General features: G+C 38.3%; 1 protein-coding gene across 6 annotated transcripts in view; it reads left to right on the top strand.

Moving 5' to 3' along the window:
• Window positions 1-1,706: 1,706 nt before the first annotated feature.
• CCDC141 (coiled-coil domain containing 141) overlaps window positions 1,707-16,223 on the top strand; it is a 207,241-nt gene continuing 192,724 nt past the window's right edge. For 3 of the 6 annotated variants that reach the window (XM_047772988.1, XM_047772987.1, XM_047772985.1), the window contains exons 1-2: window positions 1,710-1,960; window positions 4,615-4,737. In XM_047772988.1, the coding sequence (XP_047628944.1) occupies window positions 1,859-1,960; window positions 4,615-4,737 (225 nt within the window). In that variant the 5' untranslated portion in view covers window positions 1,710-1,858. Of the gene's footprint in view, window positions 1,961-4,614; window positions 4,738-16,223 lie in introns of all 6 variants that reach the window. The other 3 variants (XM_047772989.1, XM_047772986.1, XM_047772990.1) reach the window with 2 other exon arrangements.

The following is a 16,223-nucleotide window of genomic DNA, read 5'->3' as shown; positions in this document are numbered from 1 at the left end:
TGTATGGAATTTCTGATACATACTGAGTTTCTAACAATAGGATTAACTTTGGGGGAAAGTGCACTGTGTATTTTGGGTGCTGGGCACTGTATGCTGTTCTGGTTGGCAGGGTACACAATGGCTTAAGTAAGGCTCCCCCGGGCATTTTAGTTTAGGGTGTGGAGATTATGTGACACAGTTGTCAACTCTTGTTTCTTCTTGAGGGCAATTAGCTGAAAACGGGTTTCACTCAGTTTGTTTTGGTTTGTTTGAACCAACTATTTGCATAAGCAGAAGGAGTCTGCCTTCAACTTGGAGGCAAGCCTTACAGAGAGGTCAGGTTGGTTCTCTGCAAGCCCTCCATCCCCACCATAAAATGAAACCATCTATAAAAATTCCTCCATCATGGTGTCTCTTGGCATCTGCTCTCCTGGGCCCATTCCAAATGTTCCCTTCATGGCCTCAGGTGAAGTTCCTAGAGCCTAGGAGCAGCAGGCAACTGGCTCATGGCTATATAACTGCAGTGTAGACAGGACATGTTCTTGGAAACAAAAATAATTACTGAACACCCAAATATATGTAAAAGCACTATTTTGCCTTTGGTTCAAGAATGCTATCAAGAACCTCGGCAGAAAAAGCATTAGTGCTGACTTAGTCTTCTGAATATTGGCCCGGAACCTGACCATGCTTTTAAATTGAGCTAAGGGCTTAAATAGCGAGTGGACTCATTTAACTCTGTTTATTGCTATATCCTCCTTTCTGGCTCTGTTCCAGAGATTTCCGATGGCTCTAGCAACTCTGGAGTCAGTATCTCTGATGTGTTTGCATCTGACCTCTGACCTAAGCTTCAGTGTTATTTTCAGCTGTTCCTTGACAGGGAATCCAACAGCTGCTGTTTAATACCACAGACAACTTGTGACACACGCTGAGTTTCTAGCAATAGGATTAATATGCCAATCTTGGGCTCTGATTTAAGCTGTCTATAATTTTCGTGCCTAGGATGTGGGAGAAAATGAAAATCAAATCTGAAGTACAATGATATCCTTTAAAAAAAGTGTAGCAGAATATATATAATGTTAAACTTAAAAAATTAAAAGTTTTCCTGCTGCAGTTAAAAGGTAACAGCAAAGTATATTAATTCCTAGTGGTTATGATAACTCAACTTGAAAATACTGTTCAGTGGAATATAGGGTTGCAAAGAAACCCTGAAATGGTAAATATCTATTCAGAAATACTCACTTAAATATTTTTTAACTGTCCCTAAGAAATTTGAGACTCTGAGAAAATGTGAGCATTTCAAAGCACAGTACGTTTTTGAAAAGCAGATTAATCTAAAAATGTGTTTCAAAGAGTTTTGTGGCTTAATCCCCAAACAAATACCAGAACTTTTTTTAAAATACATTTTTGGGAATTTTCTTTGCATGAAGGAGACTTCAAAAACTTTGCAAAGATTGATACCCTGGTTAATGACTGCTTGGTTTCAAAGTCCACCATACTGTATAGATTCAATGACTAAAGTAATTTGGGTTGTCAGGATGTAATTCTTTTTCCATTTGCTATCAAACATCAGCTGATAGGAAGAGAGCTAGAAGCTGCCCTCTGCATTTAAGATAATGGCTAAAATAACAGGCACTCAGTGTTACCATACTAGGGGTGTGGTTATTCTCTCTCGTTCTTTCCTCTCTCTCTCTCATGATAAACTCAATGGGGTTGTCTATTTTTAACCTCCTGTTCTTTCCTTTTGGCAGAGTAATCAGTGCGAGCAGAGCTCTTTCCCTGAATGAATCCAAGTAACCCCAGTGGTTGCCTCCTGAAATGACCAGCAGACAAACATCTGTACAGAGGCTGCCCAAAGCATAAACGCTGGTTCTAACATACCATGTCCAGCCGTGGAAGTCCCGGTGTGGAATTTTCTACGACAACAGTCAGTTCAGTAGCTGTGCAGGCTGGGGACTCCAAAATCGTTATAGCTGTCATAAAGGTAAGCTAACAACTTCCTTTCTTCTGGGTGGCTGTGGGATTCTTGCTGTGTGTTAATAATCCTAAACAACATTCCACATCACTGGCAGTTACAGCACCTAGAAGAAAACCTAGCAAGTACATCTTAATTGCTTTCTTAAATTGGCAACTAAGAGAAACCTCTTCTAAGTTTCAGACAGTTACTAGAGTTTCTCTATCAGCTGGTCAGGAAACATCTATAGAAGCTTGATTTAAAAAAAAAAAAAAAAAAACAACCAGCAACAACAAACTCTACATATACTTTGGTTTTTAAAGACCAAGCATTTGTGATTACAAGTTCCTGGTTGCCAGGCTGAAGAGTCCAGTGGACCTGTGAAATGTTTGTGACTTTTAAGAGTGGATGTGATGAAGGAGGAAAGAGGGGGATGCCAGCACATAGGGGTGGCATTGTTTCGAACATGACGGGGCTCAGGGAACACCTAATAAGAGACCGTGACATGTGCATTCTGAAGCATTGGTTTTGAGGTGGCAGAGGCACTAGTAAATCCTTGTCACATTGTTGGGGGAATGAAGACCCTACCAGGGAAGGTGCAAAGGGCATGTGTCAGTTTTGTTCTCAACTGCAGGAAGTTGAAGCCACTTGGGGCTTAAAAGTTTTTGCATACTTTATGTCAAGCATTTTGGCCATTTATTTGTACAGATGACACACATCTTAAGGTTAAAGAAGGCATCTATGATTTTATTTCCTATGGAAATGTCCTGCAAAAATCCCTGAAGCATTATGCCTAGATTTAGACCTCAAGAATTCAGTGTTTAATGAAGGGGATCCAGCAAACAAGCTGGTGCCCACCAGCCGATAACTTTCAAGACCCCCCCAGGCTTACCTGAATGTCTTTTCTGCCCTTTTGTAAGAAGCATGGATGAGAAGTCCTGTTTAATTTCACTTAATTGCTTTGAAGAATTTTATGTTAATGTGAAAATTTGTAACAGAAAAGCAGCACTGGACATTGAGCAAAATGATTCACTCTAGAAGCATTGAATGCAAAGTGTTCTGACCAAGACAGATTCCCCAGGGTTCTTTAAACTTGGTCTCACATAAACAGGGCCTCTGCTGATTCCCTTGACCTCTATTTTCAAAGGCAATGACTGGTCTTGGAAAGAAGCCTGAAGCAAAAGTAGCAAAAATTGATAATTTACATGTGATTTTATGATGCTTTGAGTAACTGCAGATTTTAGCAGTGAGGGAAAAGAGGCAAAATTACTATTTTTAAAAAAGTTGACTTTGGAGTCATTGTCGTCTCTCAGTGGTTAACGAATCTGCCTAGCATCCATGAGGATGAAGGTTTGATCCCTGGCCTCACTCAGTGGTTTAAGGATCCAGGGTTGCCGTGAGCTGTGGTGTAGGTCACAGACATGGCTTGGATCCTGCATTTCTGTGGCTCTGGCATAGGCCAGCAGCTCTAACTTGACCCCTAGCCTGTGAATCTCCGTATGTTGTGGGTGTGGCCCTAAAAAGAAAAAAACAAACAAAAAAAAGGTTAATTTCTCTTTTCCTGAGATATGAAACACTTTTTAGAGTAGGGTGAGGAAGAATGGGTATAGACAAAATGATAAAGAATCATAGGTAAATTGGCAGTAAGAAAAAAAAGCCTCTAAAATTATACTGGAAACTCTTATTTTAACTGAACTGTTTTTCTAAAAACGTTCCCTCCATCCTCCCTCCCTGTTTCCCTTAATTCACTGCTGTTCCATATAAAATAAACCCAACCCCAAGCTATTCGAAGTGGAAAGTCCATCTTCAAGGAATAGAAGTGCCTTGTCTGACCTATATGGGCTTCTTGTTTCCAATCTCAGGGCACTAATGATCTGGAATAAACACATGGTTTTCTCATTTCTCTTCAACCATTCACCCAGTCACATGCACATGCCTGATGGTGGTTCCTCTTGTTTAACTGACTATTGTTTCTTAGAAAAGCAAGTCCTTAAGAAATGCAATGATACATTATATCTTAGAGTAGTGGAAGGGTCCTGAATGTGGAAAACATTGACTATTCAAATGGCAGTTGTCAGATATCTAATTTCACTGACAGTGTTGTCCATACTTTGCTAAATATTCAACCACAAAATTTGGAAGATATTACATTTTAACTTTGAAATAAGCTAAACAAATCTTGATCTGCTATTTATTCTTTCTGATTAAGAAGGTCCATGTAAAGACACTAATCGGCCTGAGTTGAACATATGGAACCTTTACCTCTTGGTGAAGCTTGCCCCCTACTAGTTCAAGTCACTATTTTTAGAGAATTCAGTTTTGTGAGTCAGAGAATGTAAAATTTGTGAATTGTTCTATAATTTTGTACTATTAGAATAGTAATAGTCTATTGCATAATAATAGTCTATGGTGTATGTTCCTCATTTGGGAGGTTTTAATTTAAATCCAATATGCTAAGAGAAAAGAATTTATGCTAAGAGGAAAAAAAAAAAAAAAAGAAAAGGCAGGGCATGGATTTATGTTAGACCTGTTCTATTTCAATTTATATAAGGCCTATCTCTGTGGAAAGAATAAAGTGTTCACAGTATAACTGGAAATTAAAAAAAAAAAAGAAAAAAGGAGAAGGGTGAAAGGGAAGGAACAAGAGGAACTAAAAGTGCATTTTATTTCATTTTTATTTTTAGTGTGGCAAATGGGTGCAACTTCAATTGGCTGAATCACAGCCCAATCTTCTAGAAATTGGACGTAATCAAGATGAAACCAAAAAACTTCTTCATGATCATGAACTTCTTTTGGCCAAACTCAAGGTAAGATGTTAAGATGTGAAGCAGATACAAAATACTTGTTTCTTATGCTTCCTTTTGATTTCTTTGATGTCACTGGCCTATGGACATTTTAACATAGATAATGGAAAAACACTATAGTTATTTATGAGCAAACACCAGCATTGGAGAGGTGTACCGAGGTTTTTTTTTTTTTTTTTTTTTAACTTTCCTCAATGTGGTAGAAAATATGGACTGATAATATTTTTGCCATAGATAAATAAGTACTTTTTTCCCCCCTGGCTCCTTCAGTGAAAAAAAAGAAATTCCATCATTTTTCCATTTCATTCAACATACTGTCAAATTACAACAGTTCCAATTTTTCTATTGTTAATAATATTTTTGTTGCTAGCAATAATTCCCTCTCTTAAGCTATTAAAAATATCTGGTTTTATATTTACTATTAAGAGTTCTGGAGTTCCCGTTATGGCACAGCAGAAATGAATCTGACTGGGAACCATGAAGTTGTGGGTTCTATCCCTGGCCTTGCTCAGTGGGTTAAGGATGTGGTGTTGCCGTGAGCTGTGGTGTAGGTCACAGATGTGGCTCAGATCCCGAGTTGCTGTGGCTCTGGTGTAGGCCAGCCGCTGTAGCTCTGATTAGACCCGAGCCTGGGAACTTCCATATGCCATGGGTGTGGCCCTAAAAAGCAAAATAAATAAATACATAAATAAAATAGAAAAAAAAAAAGTATTCTTAAAACCGAAGAATACTTTTAGTAAATTCAGAGTTATAGCATATAATGCTGTAGTTATTAAGAATCTAAAAACAACTTGGCTTTGAGATTGCCAGATAAGGTATCTAATCAGGTATAGGAATGTAATTTGGGAGCCCAACACAAAGGAAAAATGTGGGGCTTCCTGTTCAAAAAGTAGGAAAAAGCTTTTTCTTGGCCCTTCACGGTGTTCTTCTTACCTCCTTCAGGCATGGGGATATATATGGGGTGAGTGCAGCCCCTCACAGGTGCTGGGCCTCAGCCCTGGCCCAGTGCACAAGGTGTGGGCCAGGCCAGTCTTCCAAGCTGTGCCCTGACCTCTGCCAAGGAAGATGGCAGAGGTCACTGAGCAGGGACGGGGAGCAGACAGGATAGCAGAATCTCTCCTCTTTCCTTGGGAGGCAGGACCACATGCGAGATGAGGCTCCCATCTCCCAACATTTCCTCTGTTGTCCCACTGGACTTCACTTATAAAACACATTCAAAGATAAATTGTTAAGAACTTCAAGATGGTGACAGGTAAAGCACTAAACCCCAAGTGGTTTCCCCTTCTGAGAATGGAGCTATGTGCTGCAGCCAATGCTGTGAGTAATAACCCTCAGAGGCAAATGAATGTCATCACTAAGATCAAAGAGCTTTGATTCAGAAGCCTGCAAAGACTAGATGTTCTGTGGCTTTAGTACTTTAATATTACTGGCATCTTTGAACATCTAGGTTGGAATTTACACTTGCTTCCTAGATTTAGAAACAGATCTGATCTGCATCCGATGTGTCATACCAGCAGTGGCTTTCTGATTGGACAGTAATCAAAGTAAGTGGGTAAATCAGGCTGAGAAGTCGAAGAAAGAGTTATAACTGAGGCCGGGGGCTGTGAGAATCCAGAATTTATTCTCCTGTGTAGACAACTCTGTGCTCTCAGTTATCTTTCAAGGTAGAAATCTCTGGCCACCAGGAACTTCTTCGTGTATCTTAAAAAAAACACATGATGATGTGAGCAGTCATAGAACCAGGAATCAAAATATCTATATTTCAGCACTAATTATGCCACTAACTCATGTAATTTGGCTAACAACTCAATGTCTTAGTGCTACAGAAAAAGCTCAATTTTAGCGCTTGTGGAAACCCAGTGCTTTCTCACAATCCTGCCTGTCACCAGAGGTTTACTTTCTCAGCCCTTCCAATATGCACTTGTCAACTGTTTCTGAAGTTAACCTGGATTTGAAACTTCATCCCTTCCCCAGGTCCCACTAACAGCTGGCAACACATTCAGGGCCACTGATGAACTATGGTTGATTGGGAAATGCATAGCAGTCTGGGTCTCAAAGGCAACCTCTTTCTCCCCGAACCTATTCCTGTCCAGCCCCACAACTCTGGGGAGAATTCTTTATGTAGCAGAGCAGTTGATCTGCTCTTAACAAGTATGCACAAATTTGCACACCTAAATCCTACACGTGCTCAGCTGCAAAAGCGCTTTATGTTTTACAGGCTCCAGCTTCAGAAGTTGCTTGTGCTTCTCAGTTGTAAAGTTTTGTCCTTTTATGCCAGTCTTCCTGCTGTGGGCTAGCCTCCTAGGCCTTTTATTTATAAAAATGATTGGGAAAATATGAATCAAAGGTTCCTTTCTATAGTGGATCTTGCCATAATGGGCAATGGAATCTTTGGGACCATTCTCTCTCTCTGCATGTGGGTCTGAGAATGTGAAGTTACAAGTAAAAAGGACTTTGAATACACAATGGAATACTACTCAGCCATAAAAAAGAATGACATAATGCCATTTGCAGCAACATGGATGGAGCTAGAGAATCTCATACTGAGTGAATGAGCCAGAAAGACAAAGACAAATACCATATGATATCACTCATAACTGGAATCTAATATCCAGCACAAATGAACATCTCCTTAGAAAAGAAAATCATGGACTTGGAGAAGAGACTTGTGGCTGCCTGATGGGAGGGGGAGGGGGAGGGAGTGGGAGGGATCGGGAGCTTGGGCTTATCAGACACAACTTAGAATAGATTTACAAGGAGATCCTGCTGCATAGCATTGAGAACTTTGTCTAGATACTCATGTTGCAACAGAACAAAGGGTGGGGGAAAATGTAATTGTAATGTATACATGTAAGGATAACCTGACCCCCTTGCTGTACAGTGGGAAAATAAAAATAAATAAATAAATAAATAAATAAATAAATAAATAAATAAATAAATAAAAAGGACTTTGGGTTTCACATAGGCCTCCAGGCAGGACCTCTTTATGTCCATCTCCCGTATCTTCCTTCACCACCCATCCTACCAAACCAGCCACCTACCCTCAAGAGATTCTAAGTAGTAGCCTCATCTTCCAATACTATTGACTTAAAAATCAAGGAGTCTGAAGTCAGTTTCAGATTTTCTGGCAGGAGACTTTTTTAAATGAGAAAAATGTGAATTCTGTATTGCAGATCACTAATTTAATCAGTTTACTAGTTATTATGCTGTTGGGATAAATACACTCTTAACTGTAGCAGAAAGTTGTTGTGCCAAGTTAGTTTTAATATGAGCTTTTTGAATGATAGGGACATTAGTAGTTCAATAAGCCAATAATGTTTAATATTTAATATTCATTCCAGTTCTTTTCCTAGGCACAGGGCCCTGGGATTTGTTCTAATTATAAAATGGAATGTACTCTTACAAGTGTTGGGAGGCTGTAGGAATATTCTGCTGAGTCTACTCTGCTTTAGACAAAGCATTTTAGCCTCTCTGGTCTCAGGTTCTTTGTGTGAAAAATTATGATAATAACAGAGACCCTTAAATACCTAAAAAGGAAATCTTGGGGAGGAACACAATGATTTATGGAAGTGCCTGCTGCCTTTAAAAGAAAAAGTGGTGTAACTGTTCCATTAAGAATTAATATATCAGAGAAATTTGGATGTTTAATTTGATAGAAAAGCTGTTTTCTGCCTTCCATTGAAAATTATCTCAAACCCTAATAATTTAGACTAAAGGGAAAATTCTGAAAACAGAATTTTTATGAGTGTTTCTAATGTTGGTAATGTCTATACCCCAGAGATCTTATTTTCCTTTCAGCAATGTACTCAACTATTCCAGTGGAACATCCAGAGAAAAAAATATTTCCCTATTTTCAGTGGGGAAAACATTATCATGTGGAAAAGCATTCATTCCCTGAAAGCATCTAGATTCCCAAATCATACTTGATTCTTTCTTTCTTTTTAGGGCCGCAGCCACGGCATATGGAAGTTCCCAAACTAGGGGTCGAATTGGAACTGTAGCCACTGGCCTATGCCACAGCCACAGCGACAAGGGATCTGAGCCACGTCTGTGACCTACATCACAGCTCACAACAATGCCAGATCCCCAACCCCCTGAGCAAGGCCAGGGATCAAACCCAGATCCTCATGGATACTAGTCAGATTTGTTTCTGCTGTGCTGCAATGGAAACTCCCATACTTGATTATTTCTCATGAGAAAAAAAAATTCAAGAAAGGGGATAGGGAGATGTAAGCAGGTAAAGAAGCGCTGTCTGTGCCACTGTCAGTACTGTGTCCTCAGGTGGTTCAGGAAAAGAGGAGCTGGAAATTCCGTAGAGATGTTGCTGAGGGCATTCGTCCCCTCAGCATCTGTCTTCCAAGCAACTACATTGCTATTGTCCAAAAGAATTAGGACTGTAAGAACCAAGAAAATCTCTAGACCGTGGTTCCTATATTTGTAAGTAAATGATATTAGCCTTCAGTGAAGAATGGCACTCTAGAGTATAAAATACTAAAAAATGTCATCTCTGATTTACTCATAAATCTATTGGCTCCCTGATTCTAACTAAATTTCTGACTCAGTGAATGTTTATTTCTGTCCTGTTTCTGTTTACTTAAAAATGAATAGAATATATTATTAGTAAAGTTTAAAGTCTTACTAAAATGTATTCTTTAAAGAAGGAATAGTGGGATTTTCTGTAAACAGGAGTACTTACTATGAATGCATTATTTAAGAATTTTTATTATGGTAAAATATATATTATAAATTTGCAATTTCAACCAATATTTTTGTCTGTTTTTGTCTATTTTAGGGCCATAACCGCAGCATATGGAGGTTCCCAGGCTAGGGATCTAATTGGAGCTGGTGCTGCCAGCCTATGCCAGAGCCACAGCAATGCCAGATTCAAGCCTCATCTTCGACCTTCACCACAGCTCACACCAATGCTGGATCTTTAACCCACTGAGTGAGGCCAGGGATCGAACCCACAACCTCATGGTTCCTAGTTGGATTCATTTCCACTGAGCCACGACAGGAACTCCTCAACCATTTTTAAATGTACAATTTAGTGGCATTAATTTCATTCACAGTGTTGTTCAACCATCACAAGTATCAATTTCCCCAAATTTTTCATCACTCCAAATAGGAACTCTGTATCTATTAAGCAATGACTCCCACTCTCCCTTTTCTGATACTGCTAATCTACTTTCCACCCGTATGAATTCATGTAAATGAAATTATATAATATTTGTCCTTGTGTTGTCTGGCTTATTTCACTCAGCATGCTGTTTTCAACATTCATCTATGTTGTCACCGGTATTAGAACTTCATTCCTTTTTATGAATGAATAATATTGAAATACATAGATATGCCACATTGTACATTTGTCCATGGACAATAGGGTTTTCAGCTATTTTCAGCTATTGTGAATAATGCTACAGTGAACACTGGTTTACACATATATCTGTTAGAATACATGTTTTCAGTTATTTTGGGTGTATATCTAGGAGTGGACTTGCCAGGTCATAGGGCATTTTTTTTCTTTTTCTTTTCCTTTTTTTTTTTTTAGGGCCGCACCTGTGGTATATGGAGTTTCCCAGGCTAGAGGTCAAATTGGAGCTACAGTTGCTGGCCACAGCCACAGGAATGCAGGATCTGAGACGCGTCTTCCACCTACATCACAGCTCACGGCAACACCTGATCCTTAATGCACTAAGTGAGGCCAGGGATCGAACCCTCAACCTCTTTGTTCCTAATCAGATTTGTTTCCACTGTGCCATGAAGGGAACTCCCATAGGGCATTTTTCTTCTAACTCTTTGAGGAAACACCAAAATGTTTTTCATAGTAGCTGTACCATATTACATTCCCACCAACAACACACAAGTATTCCAATTTCTCCATATCTTTGCTAAACGTGTTATTTTTTCTCTCTCTCTCACTGTGTTTGTGTGTGCTTGTGTGTGTGTGTGTGTTGTGTTTAATGATAGCTATTCTATTATATGTGAAGTGGTGTCTCGTGGTGTTGATTTGTAGTTCTCTAATAACTAATGAAGTTTAAAATCTTTTCTTGTACCTACTGGACAATTGTCTATCTTCTTTGGAGAAATTTCTATTCAAGTGTTCTGCTCATTTTTTGTCCTTTTTTGGCAGCCCCACAGGCATATAGAGTTCCCTGGCTAGAGATCAGATCTGAGCCGCAGTTGTGACCAACTCTGCAGGTGCTGCTATGTGGGATCCTTTAACCTACTATGCCAGGCTGGGGGTTGAACCCGTCCTGCAGCTGCAGAGATGCCATTGATCCCATTGTCTTGGAGTTCCCATTGTGGCTCAGCAAGTTAAGAACCCGACTAGTGTCCTTGAGGATGAAGGTTCGATCCCTGGCCTTGCTTAGTCAGTTAAGGATCTGGCTTTGTCACAAGCTGTGGTGTGTGTTGCAGGCATGGTTTGGATCCCATGTTTCCATGGCTTGTGTTGCCATGGCCAGTGGCTGCAGCTCGGGATTTACTCTCTAGCCTGGGAACCTCCATATACCACAGGTGCAGCCATAAAAAGCCAAAAAAAAAAAAAATTGTCTTAAAATGGGATACTCTTTCAGTCTCAGGCAAGATGGAATAAGCACCCTCCATCCTGTCTCCACTAAGTGCAGCTACAAACCTTGGCAGAATGTGTGTACATTGAGGGTGCTGAAAAGGAGGGACTAGCAAGGAGATTAGGGGAAAAGATCAGATTTCTGAAGACCACCAAGCCAGCAGTGTTTTTTCTCTCTTCAGGATTACCCAGCTTAGATTCAAAGCAAGTTGACACTGTGAAGTATGCATCAGATATGGACAGAAAAATTCCAAAAAAGTCTTCTCTTTCAGGTCTGAGCACTAGAACGAGGACTTCTGTGAGTAGGACAGATACTCTGCCCCAGCCTGGGCAGTCCCTCCAAAGGCAGCAGTGATGGTGAGGGTGGAGGCAGCCAGGCGGTGCCTAAATCTCTGAAAGTGGGGTCCTGTCTCTGACCAGAGGAACTATGGTCCCTGAATTTGCCTTAAATTTACATTTTTTTTTCCTCTCTCTGTTGTCCCCACTGCTTTGTCTCATAGACACAGTGATGGGAGGGAAACCAAAGCCCCAGGTTTCAGGCCAGAGCACCAGTATGAGGGCTTCTGTGGCACAAATTTTAGGCACTGGGTCAACCAATGAAATGAGAAGACAAAGAAGGTGAGAGAAGTTTCACATTTCAGCTCCATAACTCATGCATATAATCATATGGCTGTATGATTTTCTTAAAGAAATCCTAATTACTCTGTCAGTAGAGAGGGAACTCTAAAGAACCATGAGCTGTAAGATTCAGTTTCATAGGACATGTTTTTTTTTTGCTTTAAGTTTCAGCTCAAAATATATCCCAAGTTGTTACATAATTGGAACTAGAGAGACCCAAACCACTGAAGGCTATTGCTGACTGCCTTCTGGGAGCCTGAGATTCTTTGATTCAGTGATCCCATAGGCTATTAAACTTTTATCAATGTGTTGGAAATAAAATGCTTTGCCCGTGTGTTATACTTCTTAGAGCAGCAGTAAATATAAATATAAAATGTGAACCACAAATGCAATTGCATAGGTAATTTTATTTATTTTTCCAGTTGAGACTTAATTAGCTTACATCACCGTATAAATTTAAGGCATATAGCATGATGGTTTGATTTACGTGTATTGTAAGACGATCACCACAATAGATTCAGCTAACCTCCATCTGCTCATACAATTTTTAAAAAAGAAAGAAGAAAAGGAAAAAGGAAAAAAAATTCTCCTTGTGATGGGAACTCCTAGGATTTACTCTTTTATCACCTTTCCCCAATATCAGACAGCAGTGTTAGCTGTATACATCGTGTTCGTGTTGTACATTACGTCCCTAGTACTAATTTATTCTTATAACTGGAAGTTTGTAGTTTTGATCACCTTTCTCCAGTTCCCCCTCTCCACACCTTCTGCCTGATAACTACCAATCTGTTTTCTATATCCATGAGCTCAATTTTTTTGTTTGTTTTGTTTTCAGATTCCACATATAGGTGATAACATACAGTATTTGTCTTTCTCTGTCTGACTTATTTCACTTAGCATAATAACTTCAAGGTTCATTCATGTTGCAAATGGTAGGATTCACTCATTTTTGTGGCTGAATAATATTCCATTGCATGTATATACCACAACTTCTTTATCTAGTAATCTACCTATGGACACTTATGTTGCTTCTATGTCTTGCCTATTGTAAATAATGCTGTTTTGAACATGGGGGTACATATATCTTTGAGATACCATTTTCATTTCTTTTGGGCATATTCATAGAAATGTATCATTTGGTAGTTCTATTTTCAACATTTTGAGAATCTTCTATACTGATTTACATAGTAGCTGGACCAATTTACAATCCCACCAACAGTGCATGAAGATTCTTTTATTTCTACATCCACGCCAGCAGTTATTTATTCTTTTATTTTTAATGATGGTCATTCTATCAGGTGTGAGGTGATATCTCATTGTGTTTTAATTTGCGTTTCCCTAATGAGTAGTGATGTTGAGAATCTTTTACTATATATCTATTGGCCTTTCATATGTCTAATTCGGAGAACTGTCTATTCAGGTCATTTGCACATTTTTAAATTGGGCTATTTGATTTCTTTGTTATTGATTATGAGTTCTTTATGTATTTTGGATATTAACCCCATATCAGAAATATTATTTGAAAATATCTTCTTATTCTATATGTTGCCTTTTTATTTTGTTGATGGTTTCTTTTATTGTATAGCAGCTTTTTAGTTTGATGTAGTCCCACTTTCTTATGTTTAAGATTACTGCTTATGCTTTTTTTTTTTTGTATTTTTGCTATTTCTTGGGCCGCTCCAGCGGCATATGGAGGTTCCCAGGCTAGGGGTTTAATCGGAGCTGTAGCCGCCGGCCTACGCCAGAGCCACAGCAACGCAGGATCCAGGCCGTGTCTGCAACCTACACCACAGCTAACGGCAACGCCAGATCCTTAACCCACTGAGCAAGGGCAGGGACCGAACCCGCAACCTCATGGTTCCTAGTCAGATTCGTTAACCACTGCGCCACGACGGGAACTCCTAAGGTTACTGCTTATGCTTTAGAGGTCATATTCAAAAAATTATTGCCAAGACTCATGTCAAGGGGTTTTGTTCCCATGTTTTCTTCTAGGAGTTTCATGGTTTCAAATCTTACATTTAAGCCTCCATCCCTTTTCAGTTACTTTTTGTAAGTGGTGTAAGACATAGGTCCGGTTTCATTCTTTTACATGTAAATATCCAACTATCCGAGGATGATTTATTGAACATATATGTAATTGTGAATTTTCTAATAGCCACATGTAGATTTTAGAGCATCAGACCTTAGATTTAGAAAGAGATAAACCCTTTTTGACCATGTAGTCAACATTCAAGATTGTGCTGGATACTTTGGTCTGCCTGTGAGTATCAGTCCAGCCCCTATCTGCTTTTCTCTTTTCTAGGAGATATTAAAACAACATTGTAACTCAACTCTACTTAAAATTTTTTTAATTAAAAAGAAAGATAAATATCTCAAATCAACAATCTAAGTTTTTAACCTTAAGGAACTAGTAAAATAAGCAAATTAAAACTGAAGCAAGCAGAATGAGGCAAAAAATAAAGCTAAGAGCAGAAATTAATGAAACTGAAAACAGAAAAGCAATGGAGACGTGAATGGTTCTTAAAAAAAAAAAGGCCACAAAATTGATAAGCCTTTAGCCAGCCTGAGAAGTGTAAAAAGAGAGAAAACAAAAACAACCAGCCTTAGGCATGAAAAATGGAGCATGATTATACACCCCACAGACATTAAAAATGTAATGTGGGGAGTTCCATTATGGCTCAGCAAGTTAAGAACCCAACTAGTATCCATGAGGATATAGGTATAATCCCTGGCATCACTCAGTGGATTAAGGACTCGACATTTCTGTGTGCTGTGGTGTAGGGCAGCAGCTAGAGCTCAGATTCGACCCCTAGCCTGGGAACTTCCATATGCTGTGGGTATGGCCCTAAAAAAAAAGTGGGAATACTGTAAACAACTCTATGCACATAAATTCAGCAAAATAGATGAAGTGGATCAATTGTTTAAAAGCCATAGCTTACCAAAACTCACCCAACAATAAAAGTTTTGAGAAAGTGAAATTAATATAGTAATATATTTAATTGAATCATTATATCTAAATTATTCTCAATTAACATGTAATCATTATGAAAACTATTAATGGAAAATTTTAATTTATTCTATTAAATCTTCAAACTCCAGTATGTATATTATACTTACAGCACATCACAATTTGAACTAGCCATAATTCAAATGGCTAATGGCTACCATATTGGATAATGAAGATTTAGAGACTAAAGAAGACTAAATCTTCTGGGAGTAAAAATATTTTTCTAATTTTTTTAGCTTAGAGAAGTCTACTTTTAACAAGCCAAGGTATGGAGAATCTGAAAAGGATCATTATGAGGTGAAATTTCTTTCAGGGACAATAAATGATGGAAAAATAGGCCAAAATAGTTCTAATAATATTTTTAAAGGTGATTAATAAACCAGTGTTATTAGGTACTTTCACAGGTATAGAAATATTTTTTCCTGATGTAATATTAAAAAAATAGTGTAAATGTATTTGTGCATGTGTTTCAAGTATTGAAATTGATTTGACTTGAAAAAGTAATTTATTTAAAGAAGATTAATTACATTAACATTTGAAACAATGAAAACTTTGTATTAATCCAGTTTGAAAGTCTGACAGTCGAAGGCAGTAATTAAATGGTGAATGTCTGGTTGTAAGTTCTAGAAGCATCATTGCACATTGCAGTAATATTTTTTTATATGTAATTAGTTTGTTGTTCATTATTCATCCATTACTCAGATATTGCTCAGTGGGTTTCTTCCAGTTTTCTAGCCTAGTAATGCTAATAACATATTAGGCCAGATGCAGTTTAGATTCTAAAAATAGCTGTAAGGATTCTGTTGGTATGCCTTGGTTAATTTTACTTAATGTTGGTTAACAGATCATTAAAGAGTGTGTATTTTTTCACTTGAGTGATGAATATAGAGCAAGGATATACTTTTCATTAGTGTATTTGTAAAGCTTAGACTAACAAAGAATTTTTCTTGTATTGCTTAATTCATTTGTAAATATTTTACTTAAGACTAGTTTTTCTTTATGGTTGTAAGTGATTGCCCAAGTTCTAAACAAAAGAGGGCATGCAAGTGTTATGAAAAAAATGTGATCTCTAATAACTTGAGTGGTCTACCAATTTTTATTGTCATTTAGTGTTTTGTGCTTGGAGAAGGACACACACAGTCTATATGTGGTCACTTATATAAATGAGATTGAAATCTCTGGGAAACCCTGCATTTCAGATCTAAGCCAGCCACCTGGAAAAAGTATTGGATAATTCATCAAGATTAGGAGGACAAATAATTTTAAAATCTGGATTTTCTTTTTTCCCCAAGAATT

Source organism: Phacochoerus africanus, chromosome 3 (assembly GCF_016906955.1).
Source record: "Phacochoerus africanus isolate WHEZ1 chromosome 3, ROS_Pafr_v1, whole genome shotgun sequence".
Taxonomy (NCBI): Eukaryota; Metazoa; Chordata; class Mammalia; order Artiodactyla; family Suidae; genus Phacochoerus; species Phacochoerus africanus.
The sequence above is the reverse complement of the archived record's forward strand: the minus strand, read 5'-3'. Positions and strand labels throughout refer to the sequence as shown.